The sequence below is a fragment of the Choloepus didactylus genome, chromosome 6 (assembly GCF_015220235.1).
Source record: "Choloepus didactylus isolate mChoDid1 chromosome 6, mChoDid1.pri, whole genome shotgun sequence".
NCBI classification, from domain to species: domain Eukaryota; kingdom Metazoa; phylum Chordata; class Mammalia; order Pilosa; family Megalonychidae; genus Choloepus; species Choloepus didactylus.
The window spans coordinates 13705049-13722741 of record NC_051312.1 but is presented as its reverse complement, the minus strand read 5'-3'; the positions used below and the strand labels follow the sequence as shown (position 1 = coordinate 13722741).

The following is a 17693-nucleotide window of genomic DNA, read 5'->3' as shown; positions in this document are numbered from 1 at the left end:
CCTTGCCTTGGTGTTTTCTGGAGGTCCCCAGTGCTCCTTCCTCTGTCCAAGGGGCTTATGCAGAGTGGGTAGGGTTCCTTGCTGTGAGTCCTGCTCAGAAGTTGGAAGTACACAGAGGTGGACAGTAATTCATAGGAGAGGCACCAGGGAGTCCTGTGAGCACACATCCAGAAGCACAACACGGATTGTAAGTGAAAGCCTTCATTTGATCAAAATTAACTTTATTTTTCAGCTTTACTTCATCAGGACGGGGTTACAAAATTGGCATACGCAAAAAGGATACTGATACCAGGCCTAACTAAAGAAGATGCCTCTGGGCAGGTGGTGGGAAACTGAAAGTACCAGAGAGAAACACAGAAGTTGGAGATTTTATAGTCAGTTCAGATGTTAGTTCTGCCACAATCTATGTGCCTAGCGGTCACTTCTCCCTGTAAGCCTGTTTGCTCATCTGTCAGGGTTTGGATTTGAGATGACTCAGGTTAGCATGGTAACATTCTGGGCTTTTCATCACAACACACCCCTTTGTGGCTACGAGAGACCACGCTGGTATAGGCTGAGGAGAGAAGGCCACGGTGGTTGTGGTGCCTTGAGGGCCTGGTCTTGGCTCAACAGTGTTTCCTCAGATGGGGCAGCCTAGCACCCAAAGCCAGATGGCTTGGACAAGCTGGTGGCACCCACACCCAAATCTCAGGTGACCGGGAACAGAGGGACAGGAAAGGAACAGCACCTTTTGTGGCGTGAGGAAGCCACTGAAGGTATAACTTTTCAATTCGGATTCAGATCTACCCAAATGGAAAGGATTTGAACGCTCTGCCACCTGTTCTCCCCCACCTGCTGTTGTCCCTGTTCTGACACCCCTTCGAGCTGGCCAGCTCCTCCACAGGAAGTACCTCTGGCAATGCTTCCCACCTCATTTCCGATTGCTGCTACTCTGTCCCAGAACTGAAAGTTCGGGGCTCAGCCTTTTCCTGCTAGCTTGAGGTTCTCTTCTCCCAGTGCCCAAAATGCTTACTGCTGTTGAGCAGGTGAGGAAATGAGTCCCTCAGCTGGCTTGCAAGGCTGTGGGCTTGGGGAGGGGAAGAGAGAAGGCCAACGGGGAGCCCTGGAGCCAGGGGAGACTCGGGCATGTTCCTATGGTCACCCTGGAGAGACAGGTAAAATGTTTCTCTCTTAAAAACCAGAAGATTAAAGGAATGTTGTTTCAGTAGGAAGTGATGACGCTAAATTCCAGCCTGCTCCCCAGGAGAATAAGGCGCTGGAACAGAGTGGCTAGAATGAGAAGCTGATCCACGGCCATGATGCCCATGTACCTCTCTGTGTTTTGATCTTCCTATTTCTGGTTCAGACTATGAAGTGATTATGTTTACCACCCCCTCCTCAAAAATAATGCCCTAACAATTTAGGTTATAGAACGTTTCTGTTTATATCCCTTCTAGTCTTTATTACTCAGACTTTTGTTTTTTTCTCATGACTGATTAGGCCAGTATGTCTCAACTTGGTCACCTGGACTCACTGACTGCTATTTTATGAAACTTGGAATTACAGGCAGTGAGGCCACTGGGAGCCCCCTTTGTTTCTAGAGAGGAAAAAAAGATTTAAGTTCCCCCATCTGCTGACTTGCGAGGAATGTTCTGTCCTTTGGGTGGTGGTGAGAAGAGGTGAATCAAGAGGTAAAGGGATTTTTAATGGCCAGCAATTCTCTGCACCCAGAGTTCAAGACCAGAATAAGCAGGGCCACGTTCCCGTAGGGTCACAGGGCCCCAGGGCCCCAGGACTGCAGTCCTGGCCTTTGCCCTGATGCCACTGAAGTTGAACTGGCCTCTCCCCGGAGCCTGAGGCATACACCTTGTAGACACAGGTCACTCCTGGCCCTGGGCAGTGACTGGAGCTCGCAGGCACTGGGTTGTGCTGGGCCCTAGACGTCTAGGTACTAATGCTTCCTTTCTAAATCTTGCTCAAAAGTTGCAGCCATTGTCTCCCTCTAGCTTATGAACAAACCTCTGAGGCTTGCATGTGGGGGTGGAGAAGGCACTGAGAAGTGGCCCAGTGTGAAGAGCTAACCTGCTGCCCAGGTGACATTTCAGTGCTAAATCTTTTCCTGACACTCCTGGGCTCAGTAGATGTCCCCTGTTCCTCTAACACCCTCCTGGCTCCCTCTCTGCTCACCAACCACATGCATCTGCCGAACTAGAAGAAAACAACCAAATCCTCATCCCTGCCCCAACAGCTCCTCCCTCTTTCCAGGGGCTTGCATGTTCCCCCACCCCTCTTTGGGTCTCAGAACTGTGCCTAAAAGATAAAGGGGAGAGGCGTGAGTCAGAGCCTTTATCTCCCCAAACCCACCCCCCTCTGAATATTAGAATTCTAGTGGCATTGCCCCCAGGCTCCCGTTTGCTTTGACTCCAGAGGCTCCCCTTTTTCCTCTTCCTTGTGGGGGACTGCTGTTACTGGTGAAGGTAGGCATCTAGCCAGAGCTGCCCCGACTCCTTCAGTGAGCTGTGGGGACAAAATGGGAACAAACAGTGAGGGAGGGAGGGTGGAGGTAGGCCCGAAATCCAAGCCTCCCACAAGGAGGTTCTTGTCAGGATATGAAGGCTGACCTCCGGGCTTACGGCCCCTTCCATGGGAACGCTTTCCTCGCCTTTGCTTCTGAGAAAGCTTGGGCAGTGGCACTGAGAAGAGGTCCAGCAAGAGCAAGGCCTGACTTGGCCACAAGATCAGTAGAGTGCCAAGCCTCTGCCGTGTCCTCCATCCATTCCAGATGACTGGGAAACTCACCTCACCCCAGCCCCACTGCCTGTGCCCTCTCTTCCCTCCCCGGCAGCCATCTTCCCAGGCTCAGGTACTCACTGGACAATGTCGGCGAAGGCTGAGAGCAGGGGCTTGGACTGGTACTCTATGCCGTGCTTGGCACACAGGGACTGCACCAGGGGAGCCACTTTGTGGTAATTATGTCGAGGCATGGTGGGGAAAAGGCTTTAGGGAGAACGGGGCCGAGTCAGTCGCTCCTGCTCTCTGCTCCCACCTGCCACCCACACTCAGGATGTCCCTACTCACTGGTGCTCGATCTGGAAGTTGAGGTGTCCGCTGAACCAGTCATTGAAGGCAGACTTGTGGACATTGCATGTTGCCTGGAGCTGAAGGGAAAGGTCAGGTGAGAGCAGGTCTCTGGGTATCAGATGGCAAGGCCAGCCCAGGCTTCCCGAAGCAGAGCTGGCTGTGAGGAGAGGGCGAGCAGTCCCTTCTCGTGGTGGCAAGAGACATCCCTCAAGCTAATGAGGTAATGCTGTGTGGGTTCTTGGGTGGTTGTTGCTGCTGCCCCCACTCTCCCCACCACTCTGTGCCTGTGTCCCCTCACCCTTTTCTTTCCTTGGGTTATGCCTGGGTCTTTCAAGTGAGCTTCCCTTACCTGGGTGGAGACCCAGTCCACGTTCTGGTCATAATCAATGTGCATGGGGATGTGGTTCATCTGTGTCACCCACACAAACCAGTTGCTTTCCAGGAACCTGATGGATATGGCCCACAGACAAAAACAGTGCAAGCCGAGCCGAGGTCTTCCTCCCCCTCAGATAACCCCGTCTTCCCAACACCTGAAACACACTGTAACCGAAAGCTCCAGCACAGCCCCCAGCCCAGCCTGGTTGCTCCCAAACATTGCTGCTTTCCTCCGCCAGTCCCCGCCATCAAACACTACCTGACTATGAAGAAAAGACCCAGGGCGCCTTTCAGTCCCAACAGTGGCACATAAGTGAGGAAGATGCGGGCGTAGAAGGTGATCATCCAGGCCAAGTCCTGCAGTGAGAGAGGCAGGGGCATCTTTCCTGGCACAAAGCAGCTCTTCATTGGCTTCACCTATTCCTTTGCACGGGCAGCCATTCTCCCAGGCCCCCAGGCTGGGACACTCAGCCGTCTTCAGTTTCTGCTTTCAGGTGTTGATCTTGTAATATCTAGTGTCCCTGTCTCCTTTCCCCTACTCCAAATGACACCACTCTGGCCCTTCTTGTCTGTTGCCCACACAGGCACCAGGGCCTACAGGGTCTCCCTACCTCCAGCTCCTTGCCAACCCATCTAAACCCTTCATCCCTTCCTCGTGCTGCCAATGAATCCAGACCACAGATCAGTCCATGCTGGGGCCCTGACCAGATCTGAACCAAGCACCACACTCTTCCCCCCCCATGCTAAAGTCCTCCACAACACATGTGGTGGCCAAACTCACCCTTTGGCTTGCCAGCTTCTCTGCTCCTCCAGCTTCTCTGCTCAAGGTACAGCTTCCCCATGCCCCACCCTCCAAGGCCACCTAGAGAAGCAACTTCACAAAGCCTTTCCTGCTGCCTCTTATCCAGCCAGATGCACTGAGGCCCTTTCTGGAACCCCAAACCTTTTGCCTGTACCTCTTTTCTGATATCAGCCACATTCTTCCTCCCAAGAGCTCCCTGAGAGTAGGTGCAGTTTCTTAGCCATCCTTCCCACCCCAGCACCTGGTCTCCTGCCCAGCACAAGAACCTCAGGAGATACTGGCTGAATGGAATTAGGCAGCGATGAGGAGAGGCTACACCTGGTTGTACTAGCTTGTTCTACATTAGGGCTGGAGAAGATCCCAATGCCCTGGAGAACCCCTCTCCCCTCCCTCAGGGTACTGGAGACAAGGGAGGTGGGACCCTTGGGCTGTGGATACTCACCACCCATTTCTTGCGCTGGATAACAAAATAGAAAATATACCACTGGAAGTAGAGAGGCAGCAAGGCTGGGGGCCCAACTGGGGAGGAAATGGAGACAGGGAGGAGGTGTGAGCAGCACAAGGATCACCACTAAGGTGCTGGAGAGATGGCTTCCGGCAGGGGGCTGCCTCCTCTGGCCACCCCCTCAGGCACTGCTCCACTGCCTTAAGGCTCCCTAACCCATTGGAACCAGTAGGCACTGAAGGTGGGTGTGAATGCAAGTCTGAAGAAAGCAAGTGTCTCCCAAGAGGATGCTGGGGAGGGTGGGGGCGGGAGTGGCCTTCTTCCCTAGTGGAAGAGGACAGCTGGGAACACTCGAGCATCACGCATGAAACTTGCTTTGCTCCCACGCTGTAAGTGGGCACTGCCTGCACTCCCTAGGCTGCCCTGGCCGCAGCCCTGACCCTGCCAGGGGCCTTTCCACTGGCCCTCACCAACAGGCCATTTGTGTCGGGGGTCAGTCCCACTCTCGCCCCCATCCCTGCAGTCATCTGCCCTGCTCTCCCGGCTGCTTTACCATGCGGCCACCTCAACAGAAGCAGGAGAGTGGGAGAGGCACCCTGCTGATCCTCCCTGGGCTGAGTAGCTCACTGCCCTGGATGGGGAGATGGGCAGGGTCACCCCCACCTGGAGCCCTGGAGGGAGGCTGTGGGGAGGTGGAAGGAGTGGAGGTGCTGCTTTTGGAAAAAACAGCTGGGAGTTGAAGAAGTGGATCCTGTCCTACGTGCCGCATGCCCCATTTCCTTTTCTGTATCCTTTCTCTTCAGTGTCCTTGGTGCTACCTGTAACCCCTGCTATGATGAATCCTGATGTACCCTGGATTCTAAAATTCTCTCTTCTGGGGGTCTTTGCTCCACCATGCCACCCCATCCACACTTCTCCAGCAGGGCTGGCTGGTAACAGGCAGTTAGGATACATTCATTCACCCTGAAGTGGGATCAGTGGAATCCTCCCTTCCCTTCCTTTGCATGGTTTTGGAATTCTGAAAGGTGTTTTTAAACTTGAATTTTAGGCATTGTGGAGCAGACTTAAAGCAGGGAATCTACAGCAGCCTTCGGAAAGGATTTAAGACAACCATGGAAATGTTTTCTCCTTCACTCCGACAGCTCTTCCACTCCCTCTGGGTCCACCCCTGCCATAGCTGTCTGTTTGTCTGGTCCCCTGGGGGTGGGACTGTGCCTCACTAGGTCACCGGGGCTGGAGGGTCTGTTTGCCAAGGTTTAAGGTTTAATCAGGAGGACCTCACCCGATCACTCGGTTTACTTGTGGAAGCTAGGGTGGGATTGGAGGAAACACCTGGTCCCCAGCACAAAAGACCTTTAACCAAATATTAGCCAATTGCCCACGCAGGGAATAACGGGTTGGGGGTGAGGCACTTCCAGCTCTTTTTCCTGAAATACCATAACCCTTGGAGGGTCCTTTCCTCCTCACAGCCCTCAGTCCCTCCCAAGGTGGTGCCACTGTGTTGAATAAGGACACTCACTCAGAAAGAAGTATTTGTGCTGGTGGTTGTATGGCATGTACTTTTTCTTCTTTTTTCCAAGCTGTGAAGAAAAGCAAACACAAATCAGCATCGAGGTAGCAGTCACCCATTCCTCTCCCGCATGACCTTTAGGCTTTCCCCTGTTCAGGAGTTTGGGCCCAGGGGCTTTCAGCTTGTTGGTGCTCCTGGCAGGTTCCAGCAGGCTCAGCCTCACCTCCAGCCGTGGAGCAAAACTCCGGGGCTGCACCCGCCATGGCTCGCGGCTGACAGTCCACGGCCACACAGGCACGGGCACAGGCACAGCATGGAGTCTCTAGGTCCTCCAGACCCCAGCATACCTTTGCCACAAAGTGTCCAAGCCTCACCTCCTTCTCCCCCTCCTTTCTCCTATCTGGTACTTATTCGACATCAGGCTCTCCAGGCAACTGTTTTTACCCCTACAGAGGCAACTGTTCCCTCTACATCCAATCCGCAATCCTCCTCAAAATCTTTTGGTCTCTTGATTTCAACATGAGCTTCAGAGAATCCCTTGGAAGTAAGTTGAGTTTGATAAATATTTGTGGAAGGGAACCCAGAAAAACCTGGCAATCTGAAAGGTCTGCTAAGGTTTTCAGGTGGTGGTGCTTATTTTGTAAGCCCATGCGTGAAGACAGGCTAGGGCCTCCGGGTCAGTAAATCAGCCTAGAACCTTGTAGGGGAAGAGCCCTAGTGCAAGCTCACAGAGACGGGACTGCAAGGCTCTGCTGCCTCACTTGATGGCTTCTTTGCTCCTCTCACCCTCATTACTTTGGGCAACCAGGTAACCACAAGGGCCTGGGAGCAGGACTGCCCCTCTGAGCTGCAAGCAGGTTCATCCTTCCATCATGTGCCCGTCCACTGGTTTGACAGGTAATTTATTGAGAGCTTATTATGTGCAAGGCACTGTTGCTAAATGAAGCATTCTTTCTACATTCAACAAGTATTTACTGAGCACCTACTATGTGTCGGGCACTGCTTGTTCTATGTGCTGGGGATACAGAGGCATCCTACCTCATGGGGCTTATAATCTGAGGCTAGGAAGCTGGTGATAAATTTGTAAACAGCACTCAAGGTAATTAGAGATTAAAAGCAGGAAAATATGACATAAAGTGGGGAAGGCAGAGTTTTGGCTGTGGTCTCCAGGAGAAGCTGACATCTGAACTGAGACCTGAATGGTGAAAAGGAGTCAGCAGTGCAAAGATTCAAGGGAAGAACACTGAAACAGAGGAAAGAGCCAGTGCAAAGGATCTTGGGAGGTTCCAGGATGGAGGCCAGTGTGGCTGGGGAATAGTAAACAACAGGGGAGAATGATGGACAAGGCCAGGAAATGAGGGAGGAGCCAGATCACACAGAGCCTTAGAAAGCCCTGGTGAGCCACAGTAAGGAGTTTGGATTTTATTCCACTGGTGACCAGGAGCTACTGGAGAGTTTTTCACAGGGGTGTTGGCATGATCTGCTTGGTGCTGTAAAAGGCTCCCTCTGGTTGGAGCTGCAGGGAGTAGGTGTAGCCACAGGCAGGCAGGCGAAGAGGCAGGAGCAATAACCTAGACCAGTGATGGCTCAGATGAGGGGAAGCAGTGGAGAAGAAGTCAATGGATTTGGGACATGTTTTGGAGGCAGTGTAAAACATGGCTTGCTGGTGAGGTTCATACCATCCTGCAAACTGGAAGAGGAGTAACCTTCTGTGTGGTGGGGTGGGTGGGACAGATCACTGGCTTCCTATTTTGGAATTTCTGACAGAAAGGAGCCCTGTCCACTGCAGCCTTGTTGAATGGAAATCAAATGCCAGTTCCTAATAACTACCCCACTGTATTTATATCCTTGGAGGCCTGAAGGCTTCTATTTAAGAAGCAGTGTCCCTTGCATCTCCTTGTCCTCTAGGAGAGCCAGGAGGCACTGGGGTGGGTGCCACTAAGTAGCAGAGGCATCAATGCCCAGTTGCTAAGCTGTACCCAGAGGGTCTGAACTAAGCCCCAAGCAGCCTGCCGCCCAGGCATTTACTAGCAACACTTAGTCCTTAGCTTGTGGATATTTTCATAGCCGGGCAAAAAAAAAGGCATTGAAAAGAAAAGCCTGTTTTGGATTCCAGATCTCTTCATTCTTTATTTTTGATGTCTGCAGGTAAGTGTTTCCTGAAAACCCTAATACCAAGAAGCAATAACGGCAATAACGGCAGTGGTGTGAGAAGGTTCTTTTCCGCTGCGCCTTCTCACCTTTTTCTTAACCCTCTGTAGTGAAAACAGAAGTGCTGGCCACCAAGAGCCTCTGTACAATGCTTGACCTGCACTATCCTTGAAGCAGCCACCTGAGCCAGGTGAGGGGCCAGGGCTGGCTTATCACCTGCACACTATTGACCAAGACAAAGTAAATCCACATGTAAGAGGCTGGGAAACAAGCACAGTGTGAACCGCAGGGCATAGGCTTTAAGCTCCGAGCTCCTCTGGCCAGGATGGGCAGTTGTGTCAAAGCCTGGCCAGAGTTCTCATGGTCTGAGGGGAGAGGAGAGCCAGGCCACCTGGAGCTCAGGCCTGGCACGAGAATGTGTTTAACAGGAGTTTAATTCCTGGTGTGTTGGAATTTCACAAAATGGGGGAGGAGAGGAAACTGCCAGAACTCTGACTGCGGCCTAGAGCCCGGGAAAATGGGTTTTCAATTAATTTTTCAAAGAACTCTGCTGACCAAAGACATCTATTGTCTTATGCTCATAAAAGCTCACTAGATCTCCACCCCAAGCATTCTTCCTTCAGCAGCTGCAGTACTGTTTTTGCTCACAACCTCAGATGACAACTTTTCAAACCCAAAAGTCAGGCTGGGATCAGTTGGGGGGAAGGATTACTCAGCGAATGAATGTTCCGGGCACTGGGCTACGTACAAGGCATCAAAGAGGACTAAGAGAGTCCAGCCCTTGATGGGTAAGACTGTGACAGAGTAGAATATCAAAATGTAAGCAAGATAGATACAAGGTGCTGGGGTAAGGCTGTCAAGAAAGCACCCCAAGGAGGTGACATCTATCACCTTCAAGAATGAGCAGGAGTTTGTACAGTATTCTTCTGGTCAACATTTGGATCCTTTTGTAGCATATCGCTGTCTGGAACTGACTAAAGAGGACGTGTGATTCGGTCCTGGGCAGCCCCCGTTTACTGCCTGTTGCCTCCCAGGACTCACAAAGAGTAGCGGCTTCAGCCAGCCTGACTCCCAGTGTCTTCCCCACAGTGACCAAATGGTGAGCATTTCCCCAAAGCCCTCTGTGCTGGCTGGTTTCCATTTCCCAAGACCTTTCCACTGATACCTCTGCTCACCTCCACAGAGAGGATCTTCCCCAAGGCAAAGAAGAAGGGATGCATGTTGATATCTGGGTCTTTGCGGAAGCAGTTGGGCTTGGCATGGTGCTGGAAGTGCAAGTGGTTCCACCAGCTGGCAGGGGCCCCCTACAGAAAAGTGGGAACATGGATATGAAAGCCTAGGGTCCTCCTCTTGATTGGAGTTTCAGAGAGCCCTTCCCATCCTACTGACCTTCAGATGGCCAATTACAAAATGATGTAGCAGGTGGTTCCATGCAGAGGTGCCGAAGACGGACAGGTGCCCAAAGTCATGCTGCAGCCAGCCAGCCTGGGCCTGGGAGAGAAGGAGAAGCACTGAGAGCAGCCCACCAGCCCAGCGCCCTCCCACTGACCTCAGCAGCTCCTTCAGCCTCTCCTGCCTCCTCTGTCCACCCAGGCCTGTGTTGGCCACAACCCCTCGACTCATCACATCAGGAAAGAGGTCAGGAAACCTGAGTTCTAATTCTGGCTCTGGCACTAACTCATATAAGAGTTGGCCAAATCACTATCTCTTCTCTATTCTTCAGTTTCCCCAGCTCCAAATTCTGTGACTTACGATGGACTGACTTTCAGAAAACAGAAAAGGATAGAGAGTGACAAGCTCAGAAGTGAGTAGGTTTGGCAAAAGGGTTCTCACAGCCAACTATTAGCGTCTGACCATTATTAGCATTTTGGGCAATGGTGGTTGTGGGGGAGGAAGCCAAGCTTGTCTGAGAAACCAGAATCTTGGTTCTTGGCACACTTGGGCTGTGGCAGAACCTGAACATGGAGTTTCAGAAGAGAAATCCATAGGAAGAAGGGAAGCCTGGGAGAAGCAGCTGGAGAGCAGTGAGAGAACAGAAGATATGCGTGTGGCTACTGAGCAGATAAAAGCTGGGCAATGGAATGTACTCTTTCTGCACCACCTCTCTGGCCTAGTTTCAGCTTTGCCCTGGTCAGAGGGCATGGCTCCTTGGCCTTCTGAAGGCTATGGAGAACCTTCCCCAGGGGACGCTGAGCCGGGCTATGCACACGACAAGCCAAGGGCTCTCACCTGAACTGTGCTGAGCAGCACTGCACAGAGGAGAAAAGGCACAAGGGATGTCCCAAAGACCCAGAGAGTGAGCCAGGCAGCAACATCCAGCAGCAGGATGTGCAGCAGGTACAGCAGGAAGAAGACGTGGTTGGCCTTCATGAGCCCCATCCGCTCCACCGTGGCCCGCAGCTCCCGGAACTCATCGGTCAGCTCCTTCTGTGGCAGAGTGGAGAGGGAGTGGGCCGTTAATCTTCCCAGCTGCAACCCAACACTGCTGCAAACTCAGGTTCTCTTTGCTTCAGGGACCCCCAGTGAGGTACCTATGGGAAGACAGTCCTGGGCAAAGATACCAAAACACTGAGGAAGGATGACAAGAGGAGGTGATATGGTTTCCTGCCTACAAGCATGTGGTCTCTGGTGTCAAGCAGACCTGATGCAAGTCTCTGCTTTGCTATTTACTGTGTGATCCTTGGCTGAGTTGCTTAACCTCTCTGAGCCTCAATTTTCTCATCTGTAGGTGTGTGAGGATTGTATGAGGATATCCTTGGTACATATCCTTGCTCAATAAATGGGAAGTCTCATGTTGACGATGACAATAGTGGCCTTGGGAGAACCACAGTTCCAAAGCCTGCCGGAGAAGCAGGGACCTCAAGACTCCTAAGAACTACTGATCGTCATCACCAGTGACTGCATCTACACCTTCCTTCTACCCACTGCCCCTCAACAACCACCAAGTGTCCAAAGAGCAAACAGGGTCTCACATTCTTGGTGGGCTCAAAGCTGGGCTGCTCCGGAGATAGTTCTCCAATCAGGAGGGAGTTCATATACTTTCTCACGAGGCCCTTGTTGATGTGGAATGCCACAAAGGGATCCTGCAAGGACAGGGAGAAGGCAGAAAGGTGAGGAAGCCAGCCCCAGCCCCCTGCACTCCCAGAGGGCTCACACCAAAGGCCACTCTCTCCATCCTCCAGCACTCCACCCTCCTGCAGGCAAGGAGGCTGACCCTAAGTTCTAGAAGCAGAGACCACCTCTATCTGGCCATCTGCCCTTTGAGTGTGCTCAGACCTTTCCCAGGTATCCACAGTGCAAGATTATCCAGCATCTGTGTTCTAGTAAGGGCACCACGCCAAGGAATAGGAGGCATGGTGGGGAGGACCATCCAGAAAGACCATCTGGACGTGGCTGAAAGCTTTTGCACGCAATTTAGATATGAGAAACAATGAGATGAGATGGGTGGGGCTATAAGACTCCTCTGTCCCTTACTGTGGGATTTTTAACGAGGTCCTTCCCTCTTTGAACCTGTGTTCAGGTTTGAGAGAGTAGAGGTGACTCCTTATGTCCGAACTGGCGAACTTTTATTCCCATCCCACCCCACCCCGGCCGTTGCTGTCCCCAGGACTCTGACCACCCCCTGCCCGAGGGCAGCTAATTCTGGTTCTGCGAGGTGGCGAGTCCGGCGACAAGATCTGCGTCCAACTAGATCCACATCCGTGGGTCTGGCGGCCCCAGGTTCTAACCAAGAAGCGGCCTGAGGGGCGGGAGCCGGGGCGGAGCCGGCGGTTGGTGGCACCACACAGCCGGACCAATCGCCGTCCCCGCCGCAACCCTCTCTGGCCCCAAATCACACTGCGGGAAGCCCCAGCTTTGGTCCTTGCTGCGTCTGCGCCTGAGCAGGCTCCGGCCCGGAGCACCAAGCCAGCAGCATGAGGGAGGGGCGGGTCCTTGCCCCCGCAGTGTCCAAGCTCCGCGGCGAGGGAACCAGACCCGGGGGTCCAAGGCACGCTCGGAACGACTAAGGCAGAGGGTGGGGACGGCGAGAGGAGTCACGCCGCTGGGCGCAGGGTGGGAAATGGATGCAGGGGAAGGGGCTGCGGTCCTGGGTGCCGAGGATCCAACGCGGTGAAGCGAAGGACTGAAACCTCGGGTCCAAGGGGTGATCCCCTGCGCTCCAGCCCAGCTCCGAGGGCGAGTGGGCTAGAGGGCAGTAACAGGACCGGGGCTAGATGCGCGCAGACCTCGCAGAGCAAGGCCCCAGGGAGCAGGGATGCGGCCCCGTACAGGGCCCACCGCCCTGGAGTGCAAACGGCTGTCCGCTGCGGCAAGTAGATGGAGACCTCCCTGGCAGGATTCAGGGACTCCGGGTTTCTCGCTAACGCAGGCGTTCCCACCTTCAGCACGCCCCTCCCATTCCCCTCTTAGCGCCTGCAGCAGCTGGTTCTCTCCAGTCGGCACCGCCCCCCTCCACCTCCCGCCCACCTGTCTTCACCCCGCGCAGAGGTTCCCAAGGCAACGGGCGCTCGGTGGCTTCCCATCTCAGCCCTTGTCCGAGAACAATCCCCTCTCCTGCTCCCCCTTCCGAGGGGAGCCCGCAAGCTCCGTCCAGAAGCGGCCGCGCGCCCCCTCCCCGCCACCGAGGCAGGTCGTAACTCCCTCTCCCTGCACTGACTCCTCCTTCCCCGGCGTCCTGCATCCTCTCTCCTCCCTCCTACTCCGGCTCGGGCCCCGACCACGCAGTCTGGGAGCCACCGGCGGAATGCCCCAACAGCCCTTTGTCTGTGTTTGCACGTTACTGGCCTCCATCTCCACTCCCCAGACTTCAGTTTTCGGAGCCAGCCTCCCGCCCTTACGTTCACGTACCCGCCGCACCCCCAACCACCCGGGCAACGCGAATGCTCCGGCGCCTCCCGGCTCTTTCTCCCAATTAGTGTTCGGCCGGGGATGCCAAACTTCCTGTCTCCAGCGGACGCAGCCTCCGGCCGCGGCGACCCGGCCCGCCCCCTCCCGGCCGCGCTCACCGTGGCATCCTGCCCCGCATAGTGGCTGATGACCCGGGAGCCCCCCGGGTGCCGGCGGTTGAACTCGCTGATGTTGTACACCTTGCGGTCAATCACCAGCCACCGCTCCTTCTCGCGCCCGGAGCGCCGCGCCACCTCGTCCCAGGTGAAGTAGCGCGGGCCGGGCGTCTCGGCGGCCTCCGGGTCGGGGGCCATCGCGGGCCTGGCAACGTCGCGTGCGGGCGGGGCAGGGGCTGCCAGGCGCGCGCGCGCGGGTCCTCAGGTAGCGCGTGCTCGGGGCTCGGGGCTGTGGCGCGCGCCGGGTTTTCAGCACTCGCGGCGCGGACCGCGGAGCCTCGCAGAGCGCGCTCCCATTGGTCGAGCCGCGTGGCGCGGGGCGCGAGTCCCCGCCTTCCCGCCGGGCCCCGTGCGGGCGGGCGCAGCCGGAGGGACTCGGGCGACCCCGGGGCGGGCGGGGGCGCGCGCCTTCTCGCGGGCTGCCGGGAGCGGCTGGCGGGGGGAGTCGCGGCGTTGGCTCCCAGGGGGCGCCGTGGCCGAGTAACGGTTCCTGTGGGCCCCTCAGGGGTTCCGGGGAAGGAGGTGGCCGAGCCAGGCGGGAGCGGCGGCCGAACTTGGCGAGTGGGTGGACGGAGGGGGCGGGGGCGACCCGAGGGAGGTCGGGGGCCGGAGCCGCCCGGGAGCCTCATCCTTAGGCTCTGGACGATTCTCGCCAGAGTTTGCAGACGATGACGACAGGATCAGTCAACTCTCGCCTCCTCCGCCAAGCGCTCAACCTGTTGTGCGGCGTGAAGAATTCTTGGATTTGTCTTGTAAAAAGCATAATTATAGTTTATTGGGCTTGGGGTGTGGGGGAGTTGTTAATGCTCTGATTTGCTCAATATAACATTTAAAATGGCCCACAATTCTGTAACCCTGTTTGCCTTTTTTTAAATTTATATATATATATATATATATATATATATGTATATATTAATTTTCAAAGTAAACTGAGATCCTGAAATAAAGGAAGTGTGACGCACCTGGGTGTACAAGCTGAGACATTTCTCCTCCATCCCAGAGGCACCTGGGAGCCCTAGGGGGCTTGTAAGCGGAGAGATTTGGGGCTCCTATCTCTGGATTTTAGGAAAAGTAGTGAGGACGCACCAAAGGCTGGGGCTGCTCCTGGGGAAGCTGTTGCAGTCTCTTAAGATGAAGAGATCTAGAGTTTAGGTGCTAAGTTTTCTTCTGTTTATTCAACAAACACTTAAAACACACTTATTCTCTGCTAGACACTGTTCTAAGTGTTTTACAAATTGTTCCAACCCAGCTCAGCTCCAAGGAAGAACATGCCAGGCACCAAGTTAGACATGAGTTTAATGGGACTTAAGGACAGGAGAGATGGTTCCACAGTGGCAGCCAGCTGGGAAGAGGGAAGTTAGCGTTCTGCAAAGAGCAGAGGGTGCCAGGGATGGTTTATAATGGTTATGACAAAGACAGTCATAGGATATGAGAACAGAGTTCTGGCAGGATCTTGAGACACAGGGGTGTGGAGATTTGTTACCAACAGTGATCAGGGTAGGGGAATTTCAATGCTTTGTTTATAATATCATTTGTACCCCCACCCCGGGGAAGGTCTGATGACCTTTAACAAATGTCAGGGTCAAGTTGGCAGTATGTGAAATAATCCACCCCCTTGCAGCAGACTACGTTGACCATAAGACAGGCATTGCATACATATTCCACAATAACGGAATGAGACAACAGAACGTTAGAAGTCCCCCATGCAGGGATAACAAACCCATAAAGAGATGCCACCATGGCCAAGACAGGGAATTAAACCATTTAGACAAGGGGTTTACCGATAATTGGTTAATATTATGTATGTGCTCTTGCATAGGATTTAAAACCTGTGAAAAATTGAATGATCAGGAATATATGTGCAGCACTGCACATTACTTAAGGCACAGGTGCCTCCCCGTGTTGCAGTGAGGGTATCCAGGGCCATTCTGTTTTGTAAAACTACCTTTCTAAGCTGTGTGGTTTCTTCGTTTAGCATGGATTTAGCTATTTGGGAATCATTAAGTGCCTGGGCAATGCGACTGGCTAATGCTGCCACATGTTTTTCAGTAACTATTGCAGTGCCACCTGGAGCAAGAATGGCTAAAGGATAATACCACCAGGGAGTGTGTTTTATTCTATATCTAGCTTTAACCATTTCCCAATTACTAGTAGTATGGAGTAGTCATATAAGGTAGTGGGGGGACATAGGGTTGTCCCCATGTACAATGTCCTGTCCAATTATAGGGCAAATAGGGCCAACCATATTGCCACAGGTTTGTAGCCATCCCATTGGGGAAGAAAATGCCCTATGTTGGTTGGAGATATTTTGCCAGTAGAAAAGACTTGTTTTGTAATTTAACAGGAAAATACACAATTCGGGGGTGGGTAGCCACCCCATGTCATGAATTCATTCAAGTCGTTCCGCACAGACAGGAGCCACAGGGTCTACTGTTACAGCTTCTGCTGTCAGCCACCCTAAAGCATCATATACAGTAGACCCCAGTTCAGGTCGGGGCTTGTTCTCCTGTTCCTGTAAGCCCCAGTCTCATTATAGGATGGTAGATGGATTTCAATCTTAGATCAGAAGATTCTTTTCCAGGTTTTCTGATGTACTGAATTCTGCCAAACCAGCAGGGTGTTCCAGGCGGTCCAGTTCACTGGGGTCACTGTCCAAGGAAGTCCGGCAGCGCCTGAAGATGGCAGTTCTATACAAACCCAACATTGGGTTCGACTATGGGCATGAGTTACCACTGAAGCCCACTTCAGGAGGGTGTTTGCTACGGTGGTATGAGCGAAAAGAAAATGGGGAACAGTATGGGTAATTCCTGCCGATCTAACAATATACATGCTAGCATTCCATTGGTTGATAACAAGGTGCCAGGCAAAGGAACATTAAATACCAGGGGGAGGTTTTAAATACCAGATATTCTCTCCCTGCAAACTTTGAGAGTCTTATCCCATTACATTAATTGTTAATCTGGGCATTAGAAGGGTCCGCATAATCATGCTTAAGGTTCCCGTGGGAACGGGAGGCCCCTGGATTGGTGATAAAGATTTTGACAGGCATTTAGTTCTTATTATATAATATTTTGGTAGCTCCTATTCCCCAGGGACCAGGATTCCTAACCAACACAGCTGCATAGACCAGCATCAAGTCCAACTGACCTCATTTTCCCTGTTTTTTATGGTCTGAGGCATAGGCAACAACAAATTATTATCATTCCCCCTTTTAGGCTGTAAAGTGGTTGGCCCTTTAATTTGAATTCTCAGCACCAGCATGGGTCCTGCTGTTAGCATTTCAATAGGAGCTGGGGCTGCAGCCCAAAGTGTGGAGTTTAGGCAGGTTAGGGCCTGATAAAGTCTTCTAATCCACTGCTGCAAGGACCTTTTATCATCTTTTAGCTGTTCCTTTAACAAACCACTCATTCTTTCAATAAGGTCCACACCTGCGGGATTGTATGGCAGATGGAGCAGCCACATGATGTCCTGACCCATGGCCCAGGATTGGGCCATTTGACCAGTGAAAAGTTCCCCCAATCACTGTCTGTTTAGGTACGCCATACTGAGCACTCATTCTTTCCAAACAGTGTATGGTGGCCCACTGGTTCACCTTCCCCGCTGGGAAAGCTAACAAAAGTCCTGTAGTCATGTCCATGGCAGTAAAAGCACTCCTCGCCCCACTCCAAGAGTGGAAGGGGACCAAGGTGGGCCACTTGCCACCAGGTCACTGGGATTTGTGACTTGCCGATGTGTCCCATCTGGTGTGGTAGCCTGTGAGGCTGATGCAGGGAGTATGAAGGACACTCTAGTGATGTCCACTAGCTGCTAGTGCATGGTTGGCAGCTGGAACTGCTGGGCCAGACTCCACAGGGTTTGATACCCTTGATGTCCACGTTTCTGATGAAGCCACTCCCTGGTTTCAGCTGTGCTGCTCTGAACCTGTGCGAGTGCATCTGCTTCCACATTCCTGGGTAATGTGTTGGGACTGTGGGCAGGAACATGATAAATGGTTGCCTTTCATCATTGGCAAGCATCCCAGATGTCTTTCCATAATTCTTGTCCCCAGAGGGGTGGACTTATGACTGTTCATTGTTCTTGCTTCCAGGTTGCCATCCAGGTAGTAAGGCCTTTGTAAACAGCCCAGCTGTTGATACAGACAGTTAGCATGTCTCCTGGTTCATGCACTATTACCATCCACACTGCTCTTAATTCAGCCCATTGACTGCTTTGCATAGCACTAGCCTCCCACCATATAGTGTCAGTACTGAGTTGCACTGCCAAAGCTGTCTCTGCGGGAGGCTGCCC

General features: G+C 53.1%; 2 protein-coding genes across 6 annotated transcripts; one reads left to right on the top strand and one right to left on the bottom strand.

Annotated features, from left to right (window-relative positions):
- Positions 1-200: 200 nt before the first annotated feature.
- Positions 201-13629, bottom strand: FADS1 (fatty acid desaturase 1). Of its 5 annotated transcripts, none has more exons than XM_037838230.1 (12): positions 13350-13629; positions 11316-11426; positions 10573-10767; positions 9733-9834; positions 9519-9647; positions 6202-6262; positions 4680-4756; positions 3695-3792; positions 3410-3506; positions 3058-3137; positions 2851-2976; positions 201-2496 (listed from the first exon to the last, which is right to left on the bottom strand). In XM_037838230.1, the coding sequence occupies exons 1-12, from the start codon at positions 13542-13544 to the stop codon at positions 2445-2447; spliced, it is 1323 nt and encodes a 440-aa protein (XP_037694158.1). In that variant the 5' UTR covers positions 13545-13629; the 3' UTR covers positions 201-2444. The 5 variants fall into 5 exon arrangements, with proteins under 5 accessions (XP_037694158.1, XP_037694156.1, XP_037694161.1 ...); XM_037838228.1 differs by having other exon boundaries at positions 10573-10770; positions 13350-13627; XM_037838233.1 differs by lacking the exon at positions 13350-13629 and adding an exon at positions 13192-13210 and having other exon boundaries at positions 10573-10770.
- LOC119535815 (proline-rich receptor-like protein kinase PERK2) lies at positions 12409-14256 on the top strand. Its single transcript, XM_037838234.1, has 2 exons — positions 12409-13494; positions 14063-14256. The coding sequence occupies exon 1, from the start codon at positions 12599-12601 to the stop codon at positions 13376-13378; it is 780 nt and encodes a 259-aa protein (XP_037694162.1). The 5' UTR covers positions 12409-12598; the 3' UTR covers positions 13379-13494; positions 14063-14256.
- Positions 14257-17693: the final 3437 nt, after the last annotated feature.

Excerpts from the sequence above, each read along its gene's own strand:
- FADS1 (XM_037838228.1), bottom strand. The coding sequence starts at position 13,544 with ATGGCCCCCGACCCGGAGGCCGCCGAGACGCCCGGCCCGCGCTACTTC. Across the intron at positions 4,757-6,201 it reads GCACAAATACTTCTTTCTGA|TTGGGCCCCCAGCCTTGCTG; the intron begins GTGAGTGTCCTT and ends TTTCCTCCCCAG. Across the intron at positions 3,793-4,679 it reads TCCAGCGCAAGAAATGGGTG|GACTTGGCCTGGATGATCAC; the intron begins GTGAGTATCCAC and ends CTCTCACTGCAG.
- LOC119535815 (XM_037838234.1), top strand. The coding sequence starts at position 12,599 with ATGCGGCCCCGTACAGGGCCCACCGCCCTGGAGTGCAAACGGCTGTCC.